Genomic DNA, 20837 nt, shown 5'->3' on the forward strand with positions numbered 1-20837 from the left:
CTATTTAGAGTTATATGCATTGATTTTGTTTCTGATTTGTTCACTTCATTGAAATAGTATCATCTCATGCTTATGTTGTTTGATGATGTGCAATTTTATAACTTTTCGAAATCCAATATTTGTGCAGTGAGGTTGATTTTTAGTTAATATATTTGTTTCTGATTTGTGTAGAGGGCTAACATGAACCTACTTAAATGATTTCAATGTAGGTTAATTCAAGATGTCAAATTACAAGGTCACTTAGTTCCATCCTGAATCACATGAATTCGTTAAATTCATTCTTAAAGAGGGTGCTGTTGGGGACAACACTAAACAGTATCATCAATTGACTTTGGACAAAATTTAGTAGATCAAGCTAAACAACCCTGAAGCGCATCACATTTTGGCCTATATAAAATATCATACTACGCTTGTAGAGTGGCTGAAAGTGAACAGAGTTTAATTGGTAATCCATTTATAGGAAGTGGAATGTAAATCGGCCAAGTCCAGAGGCTTGTGAATTGATTTTGGGTCTTCTCAGGGTAGTGTACAATTACTACATTGATGGAGAGAGTCATGGAATCCTTTGGAATCCCAACAATTATTTGATTCAATATGAGAACTGTGGTGAAAAAGTAAAACAAGTCTTACTTGTTCATGATTGGTTACATGATAGGGGAAATAAAAAAGCAACGAAAAGAATGATATCGAGGATGTGTCAGAACTCATATTCAAGGGAATTCTTAATGTAAGTCAGAATAATTTTCCAGCAAAGTTACATCATTTGTATGACTTACTAAAATCTGCTGTTGATGGGAGTCCTAACACTTGGAGACCGATTCTGAAACACCCTTCCCTTTGGAACTTTATTCTCCGGATCACTTTTGTTGATCGTGTTCATATATGTATATGAAAAACAATCAACTGTTTACGTTAGTGGATCAGAGTCTTAATAGTTGCCAAGACTTACATAATTGGAAATCGAAGGTTCCTACTAATACTCCAATGGGGAACTTTTCTAAGCAAAAATCCTTATAAATCAACACCTATGGAGCTTTTTCGCTTTACAAGGAATTTTCTAAACCATTATATGGAAAGGTACTTTGTAGTTGTTGGTGTCACCAAGGTGGAAGTGGATTATGTTGCAAGAAACTCTGGCTCTCCGTACCTTGAGGAGCAATATGTGGAAGCTGAACTATGTAAAGTTTGTGAAACACTTCTTTTGAATTTATTTGATTTGGTTTGTAAAGAGGATGCATTTGATGGCTCTTGGTTCTTCTGAAAAAAGGTACGAAATATTTTGGCATACTTTTTGTGAGTTGTTAGTTCAATAAAATCTTTAGATGTGGTCATGTATGTATTTATTGTGCAGGTATAAGAAGATTTTCTTGCTGTATCCGCCCTCTATCTAGGAGTAGCATTAGGTAGATTGCTATGGCGAGTAAATTTCACGTTAGTTTTGTTTTGTTCTGTTCTCTCTCTTTTTCTTTTTCTTTTTTTGTGTATGTTGTGTAAAAACAACCTTAATTTCAGGACATATAAAAGCAAGAACTTCCTATGAAAACTTCTACACAAAAAAATAAAAAAAAATAAAAAAAAAAGAGAACAAAACAAAAAAACTAATGTGAAATTTACTCACCATAGCAATCTACCTAATGCTACTCCCAGATAAAGGGCAGTTACAGCAAGAAAATCTTCTTATACCTGCACAATAAATACATACATTACCACATCTAAAGATTTTATTGAACTAACAACTCACAAAAAGTATGCCAAAATATTTCATACCTTTTTTCAGAAGAACCAAAAGCCATCAAATGCATCCTCTTTACAAACCAAATCAAATAAATTCAAAAGAAGTGTTTCACAAACTTTACATAGTTCAGCTTCAACATACTGCTCCTTAAGGTACGGAGAGCCAAAGTTTCTTGCAACATAATCCACTTCCACATTGGTGACACCAACAACTACAAAGTACTTGTCTATATAATGGTTCAGAAAATTCCTTGTAAAGCGAAAAAGCTCCATAGGTGTTGATTTATAAGGATTTTTGCTTAGAAAAGTTCTCATTGGAGTATTAGTGAGAACCTTCGATTTCCAATTATGTAAGTCCTAGCAACTATTAAGACTCCGATCCACTAACGTAAATAGCTAATTGTTTTTCACATACACATGAACACGATCAACAAAAGTGACCCGGAGACTAAGTTCCAAAGGGAAGGGTGTTTCAGATTCGGTCACCAAGTGTTAGGACTCCCATCAACAGCAAATTTTAGTAAGTCATACAAATGATGTAATTCTGCTGGAAAATTTTTCTGACTTACATTAAAAATTCCCTTGAATATGAGTTCCAACACATCCACAATATCATTCTCTTTCGTTGCTTTTTCATTACCCCTATCATGTAACCAATCATGAACAAGTAAGACTTGTTTTACTTTTTCACCACAGTTCTCATATTGAATCAGATAATTGTCGGGATTCCAAAGGCTTCCATGACTCTTTCCATCAACGTGGTAATTGTACACTGCCCAGAGAAGACCCAAAATCAATTCACAAGCCTCTACACTAGGCTGATTTACATTCCACTTCCTATAAACCAATGACCAGTTAAACTCTGTTCACTTTCTGCCACTCTACAAGCGTAGTATGATATTTTATATAGGCCAAAACGTGATGCGCTCCAGGGTTGTCGAGCTTGATCTGGTACATCTTGTCCAAAGTCAATTGATGATACTGTTTAGTGTTGTCCCCAATAGCACCCTCTTTAACAATGAATTTAACAAATTCATCTAATTCAAGATGGAACGAAGTGACCTTGTAATTTGACATCTTGAATTAAAAGTCAATAACTTTCTTTAACAGGGAGAGATATAAATTGAGATCTGTATAAGACAGTGGCTTCTAGTTTACTTGGGAATTATACCTATAGTTTTTGGAATTGTATTACCAAAGAGGTTTCTAATCTGAGCTCTTTGTTTTTTTAAATAGTCTTTAATTTGAGTTCATATGCCACTAAACTCTCTATAATGTATCTACACCTAGAGTGCTTATGTTAGGAATTTTTTAGGGAGGGTAAAATCATAAACACCTAAACCATCACCAAATCATAGTGTCCAAACCATATTTGATCCCAAATGCATAAACCTTTCCCTCACAATCTTTTAAACCCCTCAAACCACTTTTTTTTTTTTTTTAGAGAAACCTAAAGCCACTTATTTAACAGTAAAAGTTCCAACTTTAACTAATTTTCTAATTTGTTATACATCTACAGAAAAAACTTTCTTTTTTTTTTTTTTTGCTTCAAATATATTTCTACTGAGGTGACCACTATTTGGTCACTTAAGATAAAGAGCACCAAGAACATAAACTTGTGGAATCTATATTCCACTTCCAAAGTTCTTATGTGATCATTTAATATAAAAAAATTCTACCAAATAACTTAATCAAAGCAAAATCTAACCCAAATACCAAAAATCAAAATGAATCCAACCAAAATACCCAAACCTAAATCACATATAATAACAACAACCAAAAAAAAAAAAAACCATTCACTGGTAGTGGCAATATTTTTGTTTATGGGTTCTCATTTCAACTCTTATTTTCTTTTCTAAGAAACTCTTTCTTATCTGTATATATCTAATTGTGTTTCCTAGATAAGCAATTAGTTGGAACACTTCATAATTGGCATGCTTTTCATAAGAATAACCCACCAAATTGTTCAAAAAAATTTCAAAGGAAGAAAGCATAATCAGCAATAATAAATATGCAAGTTAGAATGGAACAAACCATAACATATAGTATAAAATTCTTTTAAGATTTCTTAGATTTCTTTCTTGACTATTCAAACTAACAATTTATAGTAAAATATTTCCTACTTAAACAACCAATAAAAAAAATGTAGCAAATGCAAACAATAACTCAATTGAGCTCCCAATATTTTAGAAAATAAAGATCTAAAGCTTCAAATCAGCAAAACTATGATGTGTGAAAAGAAAGAAGTGAAAGGATGGAAGTCATATCCAAAAAATATAATGTGATCACTCAATTTAGTGCCACTGAGGTCCTATTCTCTCACAGTACATTCATAAAAAAACTGATATGCATCTTCAACTAACATTGTTCTTTTCAAAGAAAGGAAAATAACCTCCAAATACTTTATATGCTTTCTCACCAAAGGGTGCAGAAAATTATGAAAGCATTAAATGATTATAAACCAATTGAAGAAGAATGATCCACACAAACTAAGAAATAATACAGAGGGAGAAAAAAAAAAAAAAAAAAAAAAAAAAAGACCATATTTAGTGGGGATAATGCAAGCAGAAGAACAAAGACAAAGGGAAACACAAAACTCAAACGATATGATTCATACAAGCTAAGAACTACAACAATTCTTTGCATCGGAGTGGTAAAGGTTGAGCATGAGAAAATCAATTCCAAGCTATAAATAATTATTGATATAATCATGTTCAAAACTCTTTTATAAAAGAATCAGCCACAGGAAATTACAGAAGGCTACCGATATAATTCCTATGTCAGTATTTGTTGTTGAAATTGTAACTTGATCTAAAATATAACTCAGTTAAATAAGATTATCAAGATGAGCATTGTATTAGATATTATCTTAAAATAAGTAAGATTGTTGAACTAAGAAATTTCTACTCGGCTCAAGACATACCAGCAATATTTATTTCAAGATTAGAGAAGGTATTCTTTTTCATCTCTTTGAAGGCTTATAAGATGCAAAGATAAAGCGCGTAAAATCTTGAAAATTATATCAAGATTCAAAATCAATGTTAGGTTTTGAAGTTGAAGGAAAGAAAAATAATACTTGAAGCAGAATGGAGGTTGGGGGCTGCAGCTGCAGGCATCGGAGCTGGGGTGGGTAGATCAAGCAGGGCAGTGGCGGCGACTGGAGGTGCGTGAACTCTAAGTCAGTCTCTGCCTCACTAGGTTGATCAGCTAGTCAGTGGGTGTGTATCAATGGCAGTGAGGTGAGTCTCACAGGGTGGATGACAGCTGTGGTAGGGGTGGCTTGGATGGTAGTGGCGTGGTTGGCAGAGTCACTAACTCACATCACTCTCTTCTCTAGTCTCTCGGTCTCTCTCTCTTGACGAATCCTATCTCTTCTTCTTTTTATTTTTGGCGGAAATACTATTTTCATCCCTACATTTTCACCTCATTTTCACTTTGGTCCCTACTTTTTAATTTTACCGCATTTAGTCCCTAAATTCAAAAACGCGTTCTATTTAAGTCCCTACCGTTATCTTACTAACGAAAATTGTCTACATGGCAAACAGAGTATACAGTTGACACACTAAATGCTAATGTGACCATTAAAATAATAATAAAATTTTTTATTTGGCATTAAAAAATGCCACATCAGCATCTAAATTTTAAAAATTAATTTATCAAATTTTAACTAAATAAAAAAATAAAAAACAGAATTAAATACAAAAAATTACATGAATTAAGATCCAAGTTTATTTTGAACAAAAACAACAAGAACACAAACCCAGACTTAAGAACACAAAATTAAAAACCAAAAATCACAAACCCAGAAAATAAGAACACAAAATTAAACTTCAGATCCACATCAGATTAAACATGAACGCATTAGAATTCATGCCAACAATCTTGACAAACCCAGATAAAATTGATAAATTAAACATGAACACATTAAACATTTGAGCAAGAACACAAACCCGGAAAATTTAAAACCCAGAAAATTAACATCAGATCTACAATTCTTAATTCTTGGTACATGAATATTACCATTTACCATCTCAATGTTTTCCAAGACTCTTTTAACAATATCAATTAACCCGAATCTCTCGTACTAGCCATTCAAAACACAGTCATTCTCATTGATTGATTTTTGGGTTTCTTATTTTCAAGCAAAAAATGTGGATAACATGTAAGGAATGGCATCTGAACTTACAGCTTCCTATAAAACAATCAAATTATTCAAAATAATAATCAACCCCATGACAAAAATAGAAACTGTATCAAATATGAAAGAGCAAAAAGAAGAGCTTGAATGATGAGAAAGCAAATGAGAAACTATATAGGATTATAAGATGGAAAGGAAACGAACCAGCTCGATCCATTGACGAGAATCAGCTGTCCACTCAAATGCAGAGTCTTCAAGGAGCTCTGATTACAGAACCGAGTATACCTTCAGAAATGTTGATTTCAGATCCACCATTGACACCCCACAAAGAGCTTTCAGAGAGAGTGTGTCAAAGAAAGAGAAAGACAGAAAGACTGAGGAAGAACAAACAAGAACACAAACCCAGAAAATTCAAAACCCAAAAACATCTAAAATGAGATGAGAGAAAAAAAAAAACCTGGATTGAGCAGGAAAATAAAAACCAGATCGGTATTTTGAAGGAACCCAAATAAAAACCCACACTTTTTCAATCGCCAAAACCACTTTGAAACCCAGAACCCGACCACCACAGTTCTTAAATCAGTCCCCATTTGGTTGATCTTGAACCCACATGTCGCCGACAGCCATGCCGTGACAGCAACCGATCTCAACATCTCCCTCTAACCCGGATTAAACCAACTCAGCCTCTCTCTTTCTAACCCATATCAAACCCATCAAACCAAGATCCCAAGACCTTAGAGAGATAAAGTTTGAGCTGAAAGTGTGGCCGTGTGGTGTGAAAGTAGAAAAAAATTGATCAGCGTGTGATGTTTTGGTGTAATGTGATTATGAGGGGTTTTATTTTGGATTTATTTGCGTTTAATTTTGTGTTGACCTGGATTTTTTTTTTTTTTTTTTTGAGATACTGATGTTTTTGGGTTTTGAATTCTCTGGGTTTGTGTTTTTATTAATCTTACTCAAGTTAAAGTGAGATCTCAATCTCGATGATTTTTGGTTTTTATTTATGTTTTTTCTTTTTTTTAGTTAAAATTGATAAATTAATATTTTAATTTTTACAAAATAACATTGCATTTTTAAAATGCTAAATAAAAAAATTTATTATTATTTTAATATTGATGTCAGCATTTAATGTGTCAATTGCTCCGTTTTCTCTATAGATAATTTTCGTTAGTGAAACGACAGTAAGAACTAAAATAGAACATGTTTTTTTTTTATTTTAGAGACTAAATATGATAAAATTAAAGTAGGGATCAAAGTAAAAATAATGTGAAAAAATAAGAACAAAAGTAGTATTTCCGCTCTTTTTTTTTTTCCTGAATTAGGTTAAGTTGTAACCGTGGGTTTGAATTGGGCTTTTAGTTTTTCTTTTAGTTGGGCTTGCTAGGCTATTTGGGCTGTTGTTGGAGAAGGGGCAAGGTTATAGAAAAAGTGGTCCAACCCTAAAAAATTCTAGAATTAGCTAACAAAAAAAAATTTGAGCCGGGCCCGGCCCCAAGCTGTCCAAATTCCCCATAGCATTTTTTAAATATCACATCAGCATTTTAATGTCTTTTAAAAGCATGTCAGAAAATTTTAACAAAATAAATTAAAATTAAAAAAATATTTAATTAAATAATTTAATTAAAAACATTTTTTACTCTTCATTTTTTTTTGGTAAGAAACTTGTTTTTCACGTTCTTCCCCAAATTAAAACATACACTTGTTGCCTTCTTCTTTTCTATTGTTGCTCTTTTTGGTCTTTTTCTTTTTATTTTATATTTTGACATTTAAATAACTTTCAAACTAGGTGGAGTTTGGATAGCGTTTAATAAGTCTGTGTTTGTGCATTTTGTTAAAAAATGTAAGTCCCACGATACTGTTTATGGACCCACAAAAGTCATCCAAACACAAATTTCAATATAAATTTGAGTTCCATAGCACTATTGACATATTTAAAAATTATTTTGTTACAATACTTTCAATTTTTAATAAATAAGCGGTATCCAAACATACCCTTATATTGAGATTTAAGACTTAAGAGTTAAGACTGTTAGGGTCAACACACCCTTCTCACACAGTCCTTGTATTTTGAAAAAACTTAGACAATTAGAGTCAGCATCTTCGTATACTATGTTGCCACCTACATATTCTAGGTTTGCGTTCCACCCAAACTTGCCACCATAATTAATCTCAACAGTCAACTTCAAATCTACCATCTGCATAAAAATAATTGCTTAAATAAAAATGTTATTTGACAAAAGAATAAAACACAAACATAGCAGAAACACAGACAATAGTGTTTGTTCTATTTTTGGGAGACAACCACATGAGAATGGACCACAAATTCCACATTTAGGGTCCATTTGGATACAACTGAAAACTGAAAACTGAAAAATACTGTAGCAAAATAATTTTTAAATGTGTAAATAATACCGTGGGACCCATTTTTAATGAAAAAATTACTGAAAAGTGAAATTTGTGGATCCGTGAACAATACACAATGTGCACTGATTGGCTGAAAAAAGTGAGAAAAGTCAAACTTTGCAGCTACTGTTCATTGAACAGTGCATGAACAGTAACCGCAAGTCTCACAAATGTGTGAAAAAAAAAAAAAAAAAAAAGGAGGAAAAACACAGACGTAGACATGGGTTTTCAGCCCAATCCAAACATAACCTTACACTTTTTTTCTCTCAATACAAAAAGATTCTTAGGGTCCACATAGAACACAACACAGCAAATGACCAAACCACTAGCAACTTTCAACTCATTAAACATTATATAAATTTTAGCAGTTGAAAATTTCTATAGGTTCCTAACAGAATATGCACATTTAAAAAAAAAAAAAAAAAAATCCTTGTTTTGTATTTGGGAGGCAACCACATGGGAATGGACCAATGTTTTTTTTCATTATTATATAAATTGAAAAATTCTACAAGAAAATAGCTGCAAATAGACCAATGCAAGAGTCTTATGAGAACGCAATTCAGTAATTGGCCTTCGACTTATTAACAAGACAAATATGAAGGAGCTTATAAATGTTTGGTTTACGTGGTGCAATAGGAACCAAGAAATCAAGTAATTTACCGGCAATCTATCAAGTAACCTACCAGCAATTTAAAAAAAAAAAAATCTACAAACAATTTTTGAAAAAGAAATTAAGAACCCTAACTATCAAAATCGTACCTATTGTTTAAATTAAGAGGGAAAATCTCCAATATCCTTCACATGGGTTTTGATAGGACCGCCATCTTCTCTTGATGCTGAGAGTTTCACAAGTTGATCTTGATGGAGTGGATCACAATCTCGAACAGAGGGTGTGCGGGTAAATGGAAGCTTTTTTTTCTCAAGAAAATTACCTACCGCACACCTTTGATGTAATGGTCATTCCACAAGTATAAATACTTATAGGGTAGGGTGTGTGGGGTAAGGGTCGAGGTTTAAGTCTTCAAGAGGGAGTATGTAGAAATTCATGCTAAGCTTGGGTTCTTTTCTTTTTCCTCTTCGGGCCGGTACACTCATTTAGCTTGGCGTGCTGAAATCTCTCTCTGAGTAGACACCCACCTACACTCTGATACCATCCCAAAATTGAAACCCTTTTTCACTCAGTGTCACTCAAATTGGACACCATGAAGCGGCAGAGGATTGAAACAGAGGCGAGGGAGAGGAGAGAGAGGCAGAGAATTGAAAGAGCAGAGAGAGCACAAAGGAGAAATGTGAGCAGTGAGACTTGCCTATCTCCTGTTCGACAAAATGCCCAAACTAACGCTGATGACGACAAAGACATAATTAGCAGTCTAGCGGACTCTCTCCTCACCCACATCCTCTCCTTTCTCCCAATCCGAGACTCTGTCTGGACAAGCATTTTGTCAAGCAGGTGGAGGCCTCTCTGGACTCTTGTCCCTGATCTTTACTCCAGGAAGAACTTTTAGAAAGATGGTTTCATGAAGAGAATGAAAATTTTAAGTTTGTGGATATAGTTTCTAGAATGAAAATAATCCCACATTTCATAATTTGTCCTCCTTGAAGTTTTGTGGTGACATTTGGCATGAGTGGTATGCATGGCATGCAGTACGGCTCTTGCTTTGTCGGGCTCCAAAGCTACAAACACTTGTCTTTGAACATTCATTTTTGCATCGCTCTAATCTTGATAATCGTAACCCTTGCTTGGAGGAGCCACTCGATGTTCCTGAATGTATGTCATCACACCTTACAACCTGTCTTTATAAAGGATTTATGGGAGTTGAGAACAAGATGGAACTTGTTAGGCAAATCCTGAAGGCAGCAAGAGTACTAAAGACAATGAAAATCACCAGTCACAGTGATCTAGACCAAAGGAATAAGCCTAGTGTTCGCAAGAAATTGAGGAAGTTTCAAAGGAGCACTCGGAATTGTCAAATTGCATTTGGAGCATTAGGTAAAAGCCTGCTGCTTTTGGACAGCACTTTGGCAGAGGATACAAAGATACAATGCACATCTTTTCTGAATACAATGCATAGCTTTTCAGCCTTTTAACAACAATGTATAGTCAATAATTTTTAACCTAGTCTGCTTAAAAGACTAAAAGTCTAAAACATATTTAGTCATTCTGGAATTACCTTCTGGGAAAGGGGAGGGGATAAGGAAGGTGAAAAATAAAAATCGGCTTCTTGGTGGCTGAATATAAGTGAAACCTCAGAAGTTTCTTGCACTAGTGCAACCCATACTTAAGCTTGTTATTGGGTTTTTACTAAATTCAAATGACTATTGTGTTTACACATTTGATGAGAAGGTAAATAAGCTTCTTGTGACAGTCTCAACATTAGTAGTTGAAAAAGTGGCATTTAGGTAATTCTATATTTATCTTGCTTGCTAGCTATGGAACCATTAAATGTTAGAGATATTTTGTACATAAGCCATACAGTGAATTGAAAATGAATGTAAGGGTTGAAGGTTCAACTTTTTAAAGATAATGGCTAAAGAAGCTCTATGTAGAATTAGAAGGATTGGATATGCTATTGAGATTTTTGACGGTATGATAAATGATGGGTATGAATGAATGATTTTGGTTCAAAGATTTGTTCTTTGATATTGTGAAAGTGTGAACAAGAGGATTTGTGTGGTTTTAAGGATTGGGTTTGTGCAAAGAATGAAAAAGTTTGGTTTTTGTCCTCGGATAATGGATTATTCTAAAGTGATAAAGCTTTTTGGTGAAAGAAAGGAAGGGTTTTGATGCTTTGTAGGTTTTGAATCAGATGAAAGTGGATGGGATTAAGCCTGACATTGTTTGTTATACTATGGCATTCAAAGGGGCTATCGTGGAAGAGGATTTTGGGAAGGCCGATGACACATTTGATGAATTGCTTGTGTTGGGTTTGGTTCCTGATGTTTGCACTTATAACGTGTATATTTATGGCTTGTGTAAGCAAAATAGCATGGAAGCTGGTATTAAGGTGATTGGTTCAATGGAGGGGTTGGGGTGCAAGCCCAATGTGATTACTTACAATAGATTATTGGATGCATTTTCTAAGGCTGGGGGGTTAAGTATGAGCAGGAAGCTTGTTATGGACATGGGAAACAAGGGTGCTGAGTTCAACTTTTGGACATATAGGATTATGCTGAAAGGTGTTGAAGTGGGCCCGTGTGTGGCTTGAATTGCCACAAGCCCACCTTATTTGACCAAATCCTATTTGGAATAGTAACCCACCTCTTTAGCCGACTTTGACATATATATATACATATATATATTAGGTTTTGACAAGTAAGGGAAGCCGTGAGAATATAGAGAAAAAATTCCAATTAACCTAATGAGCAGCCGCATGAGAGAAAATAGAGAAAAGAGAGGCAGTCAACTTCTATTCTTATTTTTTCTGTGAGAGAGTGCTAGGGTGTAATTGGGATTTGGGTTTCTTGAGAGTGTTCTTGTGCACTATTGTATTTTCCTTGATAATAGTGAAATCCCTGCAACTCCGTGGATGTAGGCAAATTGCCGAACCACGTAAATATTGTCTTGTGCGTGTGATTGTTTTTCTTTGGCGTGTGTTTTCTCTATTTGTTTTGTTTCTCACAGGTTAGGATTTTTGGTTAAATTCCCTACAACTGGTATCAGAGCCTAGGGTTAGGTTTGAGTGGGAGCAATGGCAGAGGAAGCAGGAAAGGCGTCTGGAATAGAAAAGTTTGGCGGCACAGACTTCGCGTATTGGAGGATGCAGATTGAAGATTATCTCTATGGGAGGAAATTGCATCTGCCTCTTTTAGGGACAAAACCTGAGGCTATGAAGGCTGAGGAATGGGCTTTTCTTGACAGACAGGTACTAGGAGTTATCAGGTTAACTCTGTCTAGGTCTGTTGCACACAATGTTGTAAAAGAGAAGACCACAGCAGATTTGATGAAGGCTTTGTCTGGTATGTATGAAAAGCCATCAGCAAACAATAAGGTGCACTTGATGAAGAAACTATTCAATCTGAAGATGGTAGAGAATGCATCAGTAGCACAACATCTGAATGAATTTAATACTATCACAAATCAATTGTCGTCTGTAGAAATTGATTTTGATGATGAAATTCGTGCTCTAATCGTCTTGGCTTCTTTACCAAACAGTTGGGAGGCAATGAGGATGGCAGTAAGCAATTCTACAGGAAAGGAAAAACTCAAGTACAATGATATACGAGATTTAATTCTGGCTGAGGAGATTCGCAGAAGAGATGCAGGTGAATCCTCAGGATTTGGTTCTGCCCTAAACCTTGAGACAAGAGGCAGAGGTAATAACAGAAATTCAAATCGGGGCAGATCAAAATCCAGAAATTCTAATCGGAACAGAAGTAAATCTAGATCAGGCCAACAAGTACAATGCTGGAATTGTGGGAAAACAAGTCACTTTAGGAATCAATGCAAAAGTCCTAAGAAGAAGAATGAAAATGATTCTGCTAATGCTGTAACAGAAGAGGTACAGGATGCATTACTTCTTGCAGTAGACAGTCCACTTGATGATTGGGTTTTGGATTCAGGAGTTTCGTTTCATACCACTCCACACCGAGAAATCATACAGAATTATGTTGCAGGTGATTTTGGTAAGATGTATTTGGCTGATGGTTCAGCCTTGGATGTTGTGGGTATGGGAGATGTTCGAATATTGTTACCCAATGGGTCTGTTTGGTTACTGGAGAAGATTCGACATATTCCTGACCTGAGAAGGAATCTGATTTCTGTTGGACAACTTGATAATGAAGGACATGCAATACTATTTGTTGGTGGTACTTGGAAGGTTACAAAGGGAGCTAGGGTATTGGCTCGTGGAAAGAAAACTGGTACTCTGTACATGACCTCAAGTCCAAGAGACACAATTGCAGTTGCTGATGCAAGTACTGATACAAGCCTATGGCACCGCAGACTTGGTCACATGAGTGAGAAAGGGATGAAGATGCTGCTGTCAAAAGGAAAACTACCAGAATTGAAGTCCATTGATTTTGACATGTGTGAAAGTTGCATCTTAGGAAAGCAGAAAAATGTGAGCTTCTTGAAAACTGGCAGGACACCGAAGGCTGAAAAATTGGAGTTAGTACACACTGATTTGTGGGGACCTTCTTCGGTTGCATCCCTTGGAGGTTCAAGGTACTACATCACTTTTATTGATGACTCAAGCAGAAAGGTATGGGTTTATTTTCTAAAAAATAAATCTGATGTATTTGAAACCTTTAAGAAGTGGAAGGTCATGGTTGAGACAGAAACAGGTTTGAAAGTAAAATGTTTGAGGTCAGATAATGGAGGAGAGTACATAGATGGAGGGTTTAGTGAGTATTGTGCTGCACAGGGAATTAGGATGGAGAAGACCATTCCTGGGACACCACAACAGAATGGTATAGCTGAGCGCATGAACAGAACTCTCAATGAGCGTGCTAGGAGTATGAGGTTGCATGCTGGACTACCAAAAACTTTTTGGGCTGATACTATTAGCACTGCAGCTTACCTGATAAACCGAGGACCTTCAGTTCCCATGGAGTTCAGACTTCCTGAGGAGGTTTGGAGCGGTAAAGAGGTAAAGTTTTCACACTTAAAAATTTTTGGTTGTGTTTCTTATGTTCATATTGATTCTGATGCTCGTAGTAAACTTGATGCAAAGTCTAAAATATGTTTTTTCATTGGCTATGGTGATGAGAAATTTGGCTATAGGTTTTGGGATGAACAAAACAGGAAAATCATCAGAAGTAGAAATGTGATATTTAATGAACAGGTTATGTACAAGGACAGGTCAACTGTAGTGTCAGATGTTACAGAGATAGATCAAAAGAAATCTGAGTTTGTCAACTTAGATGAATTGACTGAAGGTACTGTCCAGAAAAGGGGTGAAGAAGATAAGGAGAATGTAAATTCACAGGTAGATCTGAGTACACCTGTAGCTGAAGTTCACAGATCTTCCAGGAATATTAGACCTCCACAGCGTTATTCACCCACTTTAAATTATCTCCTGTTGACTGATGGTGGTGAGCCAGAGTGTTATGATGAAGCCTTGCAAGATGAAAATTCAAGCAAGTGGGAGTTAACCATGAAGGATGAGATGGATTCCTTGTTGGGGAATCAGACATGGGAACTGACTGAATTTCCAATAGGAAAGAAGGCTTTGCACAACAAGTGGGTATACAGAATAAAGAATGAGCATGATGGTAGCAAACGTTACAAGGCCAGATTAGTTGTTAAAGGGTTCCAGCAGAAGGAAGGCATTGACTACACAGAGATATTTTCTCCAGTTGTGAAAATGTCAACAATCAAACTAGTACTAGGAATGGTGGCTGCAGAAAACTTACATCTTAAGCAGTTAGATGTGAAGACAGCATTCCTTCATGGTGACTTGGAGGAAGACCTTTACATGATTCAGCCAGAAGGGTTCATTGCTCAAGGACAAGAGAATTTAGTCTGCAAACTGAGAAAGAGCTTGTATGGCCTAAAACAAGCTCCTAGACAGTGGTACAAGAAATTTGACAGTTTTATGCATAGAATTGGGTTCAAGAGATGTGAAATTGATCACTGTTGCTATGTTAAGTCTTTTAACAATTCTTACATCATATTACTGTTGTATGTGGATGATATGCTTATTGCAGGGTGTAGCATTGAGGAGATTAATAATCTGAAGAAGCAATTGTCCAAATAGTTTGCAATGAAGGATTTGGGAGCTGCAAAGCAAATCCTTGGTATGAGAATCATTAGAGACAAGACTAATGGTACATTGAAGCTTTCACAGTCAGAGTATGTGAAGAAAGTTCTCAGCAGGTTCAACATGAATGAAGCTAAACCAGTGAGCACACCCTTGGGTAGTCATTTCAAACTAAGCAAAGAACAGTCACCGAAGACAGAAGTAGAAAGGGACCATATGAGCAAGGTGCATTATGCCTCAGCTATTGGCAGCTTGATGTATGCTATGGTGTGTACAAGGCCAGACATTGCACATGCAGTGGGAGTTGTGAGTAGATTCATGAGTAGGCCTGGAAAGCAGCATTGGGAGACAGTCAAGTGGATTCTGAGATATCTGAAGGGTTCATCAAATACATGTCTTTGCTTCACATGTGCAAGTTTGAAACTGCAGGGTTATGTAGATGCTGATTTTGCTGGTGATATTGATAGTAGAAAGAGTACTACTGGGTTTGTTTTTACTCTGGTTGGTACAGCTATATCATGGGCTTCAAATCTACAAAAGATTGTTACTTTGTCTAGTACAGAAGCTGAGTATGTTGTAGCAACTGAAGCTGGAAAAGAGATGATTTGGCTACATGATTTCTTAGATGAATTGGGTAAGAAGCAGGAGATGGGCATTCTACACAGTGACAGTCAGAGTGCAATCTTTCTTGCCAAGAATTCGGCTTTTCATTCAAAGTCGAAACACATACAGACAAAATACCACTTTATCCGTTACCTTGTTGAAGATAAGCTGGTAATGCTTGAGAAGATTTGTGGATCTAAGAACCCGGCAGACATGTTGACTAAGGGTGTCACTATTAAGAAGTTGAAGCTGTGCGCAGCTTCAATTGGTCTTCTAGCTTGAGGACAGGAGGATGAGTTGCAGGGATGAGGGATTGTGTTATGGAGGTATTGTGGCTGATGTTTGCAGCTTGTGAGCCCTTAAGGGTTAAGGTGGAGCTGATGAAGGAGTTTGCTAGTGTAGCTTGATCAATTCAAGCCAAGGTGGAGATTTGTTGAAGTGGGCCCGTGTGTGGCTTGAATTGCCACAAGCCCACCTTATTTGACCAAATCCTATTCGGAATAGTAACCCACCTCTTTAGCCGACTTTGACATATATATATATATATATATATATATATTAGGTTTTGACAAGTAAGGGAAGCCGTGAGAATATAGAGAAAAAATTCCAATTAACCTAGTGAGCAGCCGCATGAGAGAAAATAGAGAAAAGAGAGGCAGTCAGCTTCTATTCTTATTTTTTCTGTGAGAGAGTGCTAGGGTGTAATTGAGATTTGGGTTTCTTGAGAGTGTTCTTGTGCACTATTGTATTTTCCTTGATAATAGTGAAATCCCTGCAACTCCGTGGATGTAGGCAAATTGCCGAACCACGTAAATATTGTTTTGTGCGTGTGATTGTTTTTCTTTGGCGTGTGTTTTCTCTATTTGTTTTGTTTCTCACAAGTTAGGATTTTTGGTTAAATTCCCTACAAAAGGTTTAATTGGTGAAGGTGAAATTATGGATGCTTGTGTTTTGTCTGAGAAAATGTTGGACAAGTATTACCGTCGTCAATGTGAGACATTTGATGAGGTAATATTTGGGCTGGGCCAAAAAGGGTTGGTTTGTAATGCAATGGAATTGATGCAGAAAATAATTGGCAAGAATGTTACTCTTGGGCTATGGCCTGGGAAACCATGCTCCTTGGTTCTGGATCTAAACTTAGCTTTCCAGAGACTATTTTGACTGGTTTGGAGAATGGTGAAACCCACTGTAAACTCACCCAGTTAGGTTGCTGGAACGGAAGTCTAGATTTGGTGAATGTAGAATGGTGAACCTACTATAATCTCACCAATTTAGGTTGCTGGAACAGTAAACTTAATTTGGTGAGTGGTGAAACCAATATGAATTCACCTATTTATGTGTATTTTTAATCTCTTCTTTTACTTTTTTGGTGGTTCAATTTGTTTGTTTTTGGTGTAAAGGAACCATAATAGCATTAAAAATAAATCAGTACAAATGAGTATGTGGTAACACACCTTGTGCATCTGCCTCAACGTGGCTTCAAACAAAATTAGGGGGAACAGAAAATACAATGAAAGAGCAAGCTAGACAGCAGCCTTATCTTGCAAGAAGATCTGCACAATACCTCCTCCTCTGTGTGAGTGACTCAAATGATGGGAGTCCTAGCTGGCTAGGTACCTGCCAGCAGAAAATCATGCTTCAAACTAACTCTAGATCAGGCTGCCATTCACCTCTACTGAGGGCTGTATCTTGAATTAGATCATAGGTGATTTGAGAACAATTTTCATGTTAAATAGATAATAAAATAACTTTCCTCCTTTTGTTATTTATATATAGCCTGTCTTCGCAATTGTCTCATCGATGTCCTCTTTGAATTAAAATAAATGGAACTTTTTGGTTCTTATAAACCACATGATATGTGTTGATTGTCTCGCTAGACTTGGAATTATTTGCTTTTAGTTGTGTCATTGAAAGGTTTTCAATTAAAACGTTACCTCTATAGAAAACTATTTGCTTTCTGTCTTGTGATAAGACTTTACCTCTATAGATGTCTAGCTTGAGATTCTTCTAAGCACTGGTGTGACCGTTGATGTGTTTCCAGTGCTTTTATCTTCACTTGGAGGAATCTAAATACCCTCTAGTTTTCTCTGATTGTCCAATCATATATTGTAGTCAGTTTGTTGCAGTATCAAACTTGCCGCATATTATTTTTAGTACGACTAGGTAAGTTGCATTGTAATCCAGACTACATATAAGGTGGAATCTAACTAAACCCATATAGTAGGTTAATCCAAAGTACCTCTAAAACCCAAAAAAAAAAAAAAAAGATCAAAATACTCCCAAAACCCAAAAAAATGACCAAAATACCTCTGAAACCCAAAAAATGACCAAAATACCCCTAAAACCTAAAAATTACTAAAATACCACCAAAACCCAAAAACTGACCAAAATACCCCCGAAACCTAAAAATGACCAAAATACTTCCAAAACCCAAAAAATAACCAAAGTACCCCTGAAACCAAAAAAATTGACCAAAATACCTCTAAAACCCAAAAAATGACCAAAATACCTCCAAAATCCAAAAAATGACAAAAATACCCTCGAAACCCAAAAAATGACCAAAATACCCCCAAAACCCACAAAATGACCAAAATACCTCCAAAATCCAAAAAATGACCAAAATACCTCTGAAATCCAAAAAATGACCAAAATACCCCTAAAACCTAAAAATTACTAAAATACCACCAAAACCCAAAAATTGACTAAAATACCCCCGAAACCTAAAAATGACCAAAATACCTCCAAAACCCAAAAAATAACCAAAATACCCCTGAAACCTAAAAATGACCAAAATACCTCCAAAATCCAAAAAATGACAAAAATACCCTCGAAACCCAAAAAATGACCAAAATTCCCCCAAAACCCAAAAAATAACCAAAACCCACAAAATGATTGCAAACCCAACCCATCTATGTGTAGGTTTCGAGGGTATTTCGGTCATTTTTCGGGTTTCAAGGGTATTTTGGTATTTTTTGAGTTTCGGGGGTATTTTGGTATTTTTTGAGGTTTTGGGGGTATTTTGGTCATTTTTTAGGTTTTAGGGGTATTTTGGTCAGTTTTTGGGTTTTGGGGGTATTTTGGTAATTTTTTAGGTTTCGGGGTATTTTGGTCATTTTTTGGGTTTCGGGGGTATTTTTGCAATTTTTTGGGTTTCGGGGGTATTTTGGCCATTTTTTGGGTTTTGGAAGTATTTTGGTAATTTTTAGGTTTCGGGGGTATTTTGGTAATTTTTTGGATTTCAATGATATTTTGGTAATTTTTAGGTTTTGGGGGTATTTTGGTCAGTTTTTGGGTTTCGGGGGTATTTTGGTAATTTTTTAGGTTTCAGGGTATTTTGGCCATTTTTTGGGTTTCGGGGGTATTTTGGCCATTTTTTGGGTTTTGGAAGTATTTTGATCATTTTTAGGTTTCGGGGGTATTTTGGTAATTTTTTGGGTTTCAGGGATATTTTAGTAATTTTTAGGTTTTGGGGGTATTTTGGTCATTTTTTGGGTTTTGGGGGTACTTTGGTCATTTTTTGGGTTTCGGAGGTATTTTGGTCATTTTTAGGTTTTGATGATATTTTGGTCATTTTTTTTGGGTTTTGAGGGTATTTTGGTCTTTTTTTGGTTTTGGGGTATTTTGGTCATTTTTTAGGTTTTGGGGGGTATTTTGGTCATTTTTTTGTTTCAGGGGTATTTTGGTCATTTTTTGAGTTTTTGGGGTATTTTGGTCATTTTTTTGTTTCAGGGGTATTTTGGTCATTTTAGTGGTTTTAAGCATATTTGGTGATTTTAGAGATATCAGGGGTATTTTGGTCATTTTAGAGGTTTCATGGGTATTTTGAGATAATTTTAGAGATTTTTGGGATAATTTTGGATGTCCAAGGGTATATTGGTAATTTTGGAAGATTAGGGGTATTTGCATCATTTTAGGTATTTATGGGTATTTTGGAGATCAAGAGGGTATTCAAGTAGTTTTAGAGGTATTTGGGTCATATTGGGTTAAATGGGTGGGTTACTAATTAAATGGGTTGGGTTGGTAATGGATAATTAATTTATATATAAACGGGTCATAAATGGATAAATGGATAATTATACACCCAACCCATCTATGACCCAACCCATTTATGACCCAACCCGCCCATTTGCCACCCCTACACCTAGCAGAGGTCCTACAAAACAACAAGCCATTATGCTAGACCAGTGGCACAAAAACACCTCTTATCTTGCAAACATAAGCTCTTATAAAACTTTGATACTTTAAAATCTCTCAGATTGGAAAGCATGACAACAATGTTATGGAAAAATGAAAAATCTTGAAACCAAGTTAATGTAACAAAATTATGCAAAGGGCATATTGAACTGTGAAATAAGCGAAACAGAATATGTAAAAAATTAAAAATACGAAGAGAATGCTAAGAGTAATTGAAGAACAGACAACAGCAGAATCCCAAACCAAAATTACATAAATATCATTATCATGTGGACTCTGGACCATAGATGCTTCCAGTAGCAATGCATGCTAGCAACTATAATTCTACAGGGGTCCCTAACAATCATCAGTGATGCTGCCTGTTGATTTCAATATGGTTTGTTCTTGTTTCAGCTGTTTAAACTTTTTGTACTTGATTGATGAAATAACAATATTGCTTGATGCGCAGGAACTTTGAAAGAAAGAGACGAGGGAGAAAGGGGAAGTCAAAAGCAACTTCTTTGTAAATCAAGGTTGCATGTGGTTGTGAATTGAAATCTTTTTTTATATGTAGTTATTTGTTTGTGCTTTCTCTTGGACTTTCATGTTCTAAGTTTTCAAACATATACACTTGATCTTGGTTGCTTTAAATTTGTCTCTGATTGTGTTATCTCTTCGTGGGAATTTCAACACTATTCTAAAGTTTGATTGGAATCAAATGTTACATCTTATGGAATTTCTTATGGAATCAAATGTTAATCTATAATGTGTAAAGTTCATTGGGCAAAGGAAAAGTACCAAATGGGGGAAAAAAGAGATCAATACACAAAGAACATAGCGTCTAAATTGGCTTCATTTCACAGTTTGTAAGGTTGTGCCTTGTTTCTAGAATACTAGATTGTAAAATTTGTGCAAATGTATCAACTATTGTAAACTTTTAGATATTATATTTCTTGTGCCAATGATAATTGTGTTTACTTGTAATTGCTTTTGTTGTTTCTCAAAAAAAAAAAAGGTAATTGCTTTTGTTGTAGTACACCTTACACACATTTTGCATTTTTCTTGGAAGTCAGGAAGTTGAGTCG

At 35.6% G+C, this 20837-nt stretch overlaps 1 protein-coding gene and 1 long non-coding RNA gene across 2 annotated transcripts; one reads left to right on the top strand and one right to left on the bottom strand.

Annotated features, from left to right (window-relative positions):
• Nucleotides 1-5499: 5499 nt before the first annotated feature.
• On the bottom strand, nt 5500-6764 carry LOC115992025. Its single transcript, XR_004092397.1, has 3 exons — nt 6330-6764; nt 6077-6204; nt 5500-5926 (listed from the first exon to the last, which is right to left on the bottom strand). It is a non-coding gene; the product is annotated as an uncharacterized LOC115992025 (long non-coding RNA).
• A 3320-nt stretch (nt 6765-10084) lies between these two features.
• LOC115990382 (pentatricopeptide repeat-containing protein At2g38420, mitochondrial-like) lies at nt 10085-11481 on the top strand. The gene is made up of 3 exons (XM_031114219.1): nt 10085-10265; nt 10543-10619; nt 11071-11481. The coding sequence occupies exons 1-3, from the start codon at nt 10085-10087 to the stop codon at nt 11479-11481; spliced, it is 669 nt and encodes a 222-aa protein (XP_030970079.1).
• Nucleotides 11482-20837: the final 9356 nt, after the last annotated feature.

This window comes from Quercus lobata, chromosome 5 (assembly GCF_001633185.2).
Source record: "Quercus lobata isolate SW786 chromosome 5, ValleyOak3.0 Primary Assembly, whole genome shotgun sequence".
NCBI lineage: Eukaryota > Viridiplantae > Streptophyta > Magnoliopsida > Fagales > Fagaceae > Quercus > Quercus lobata.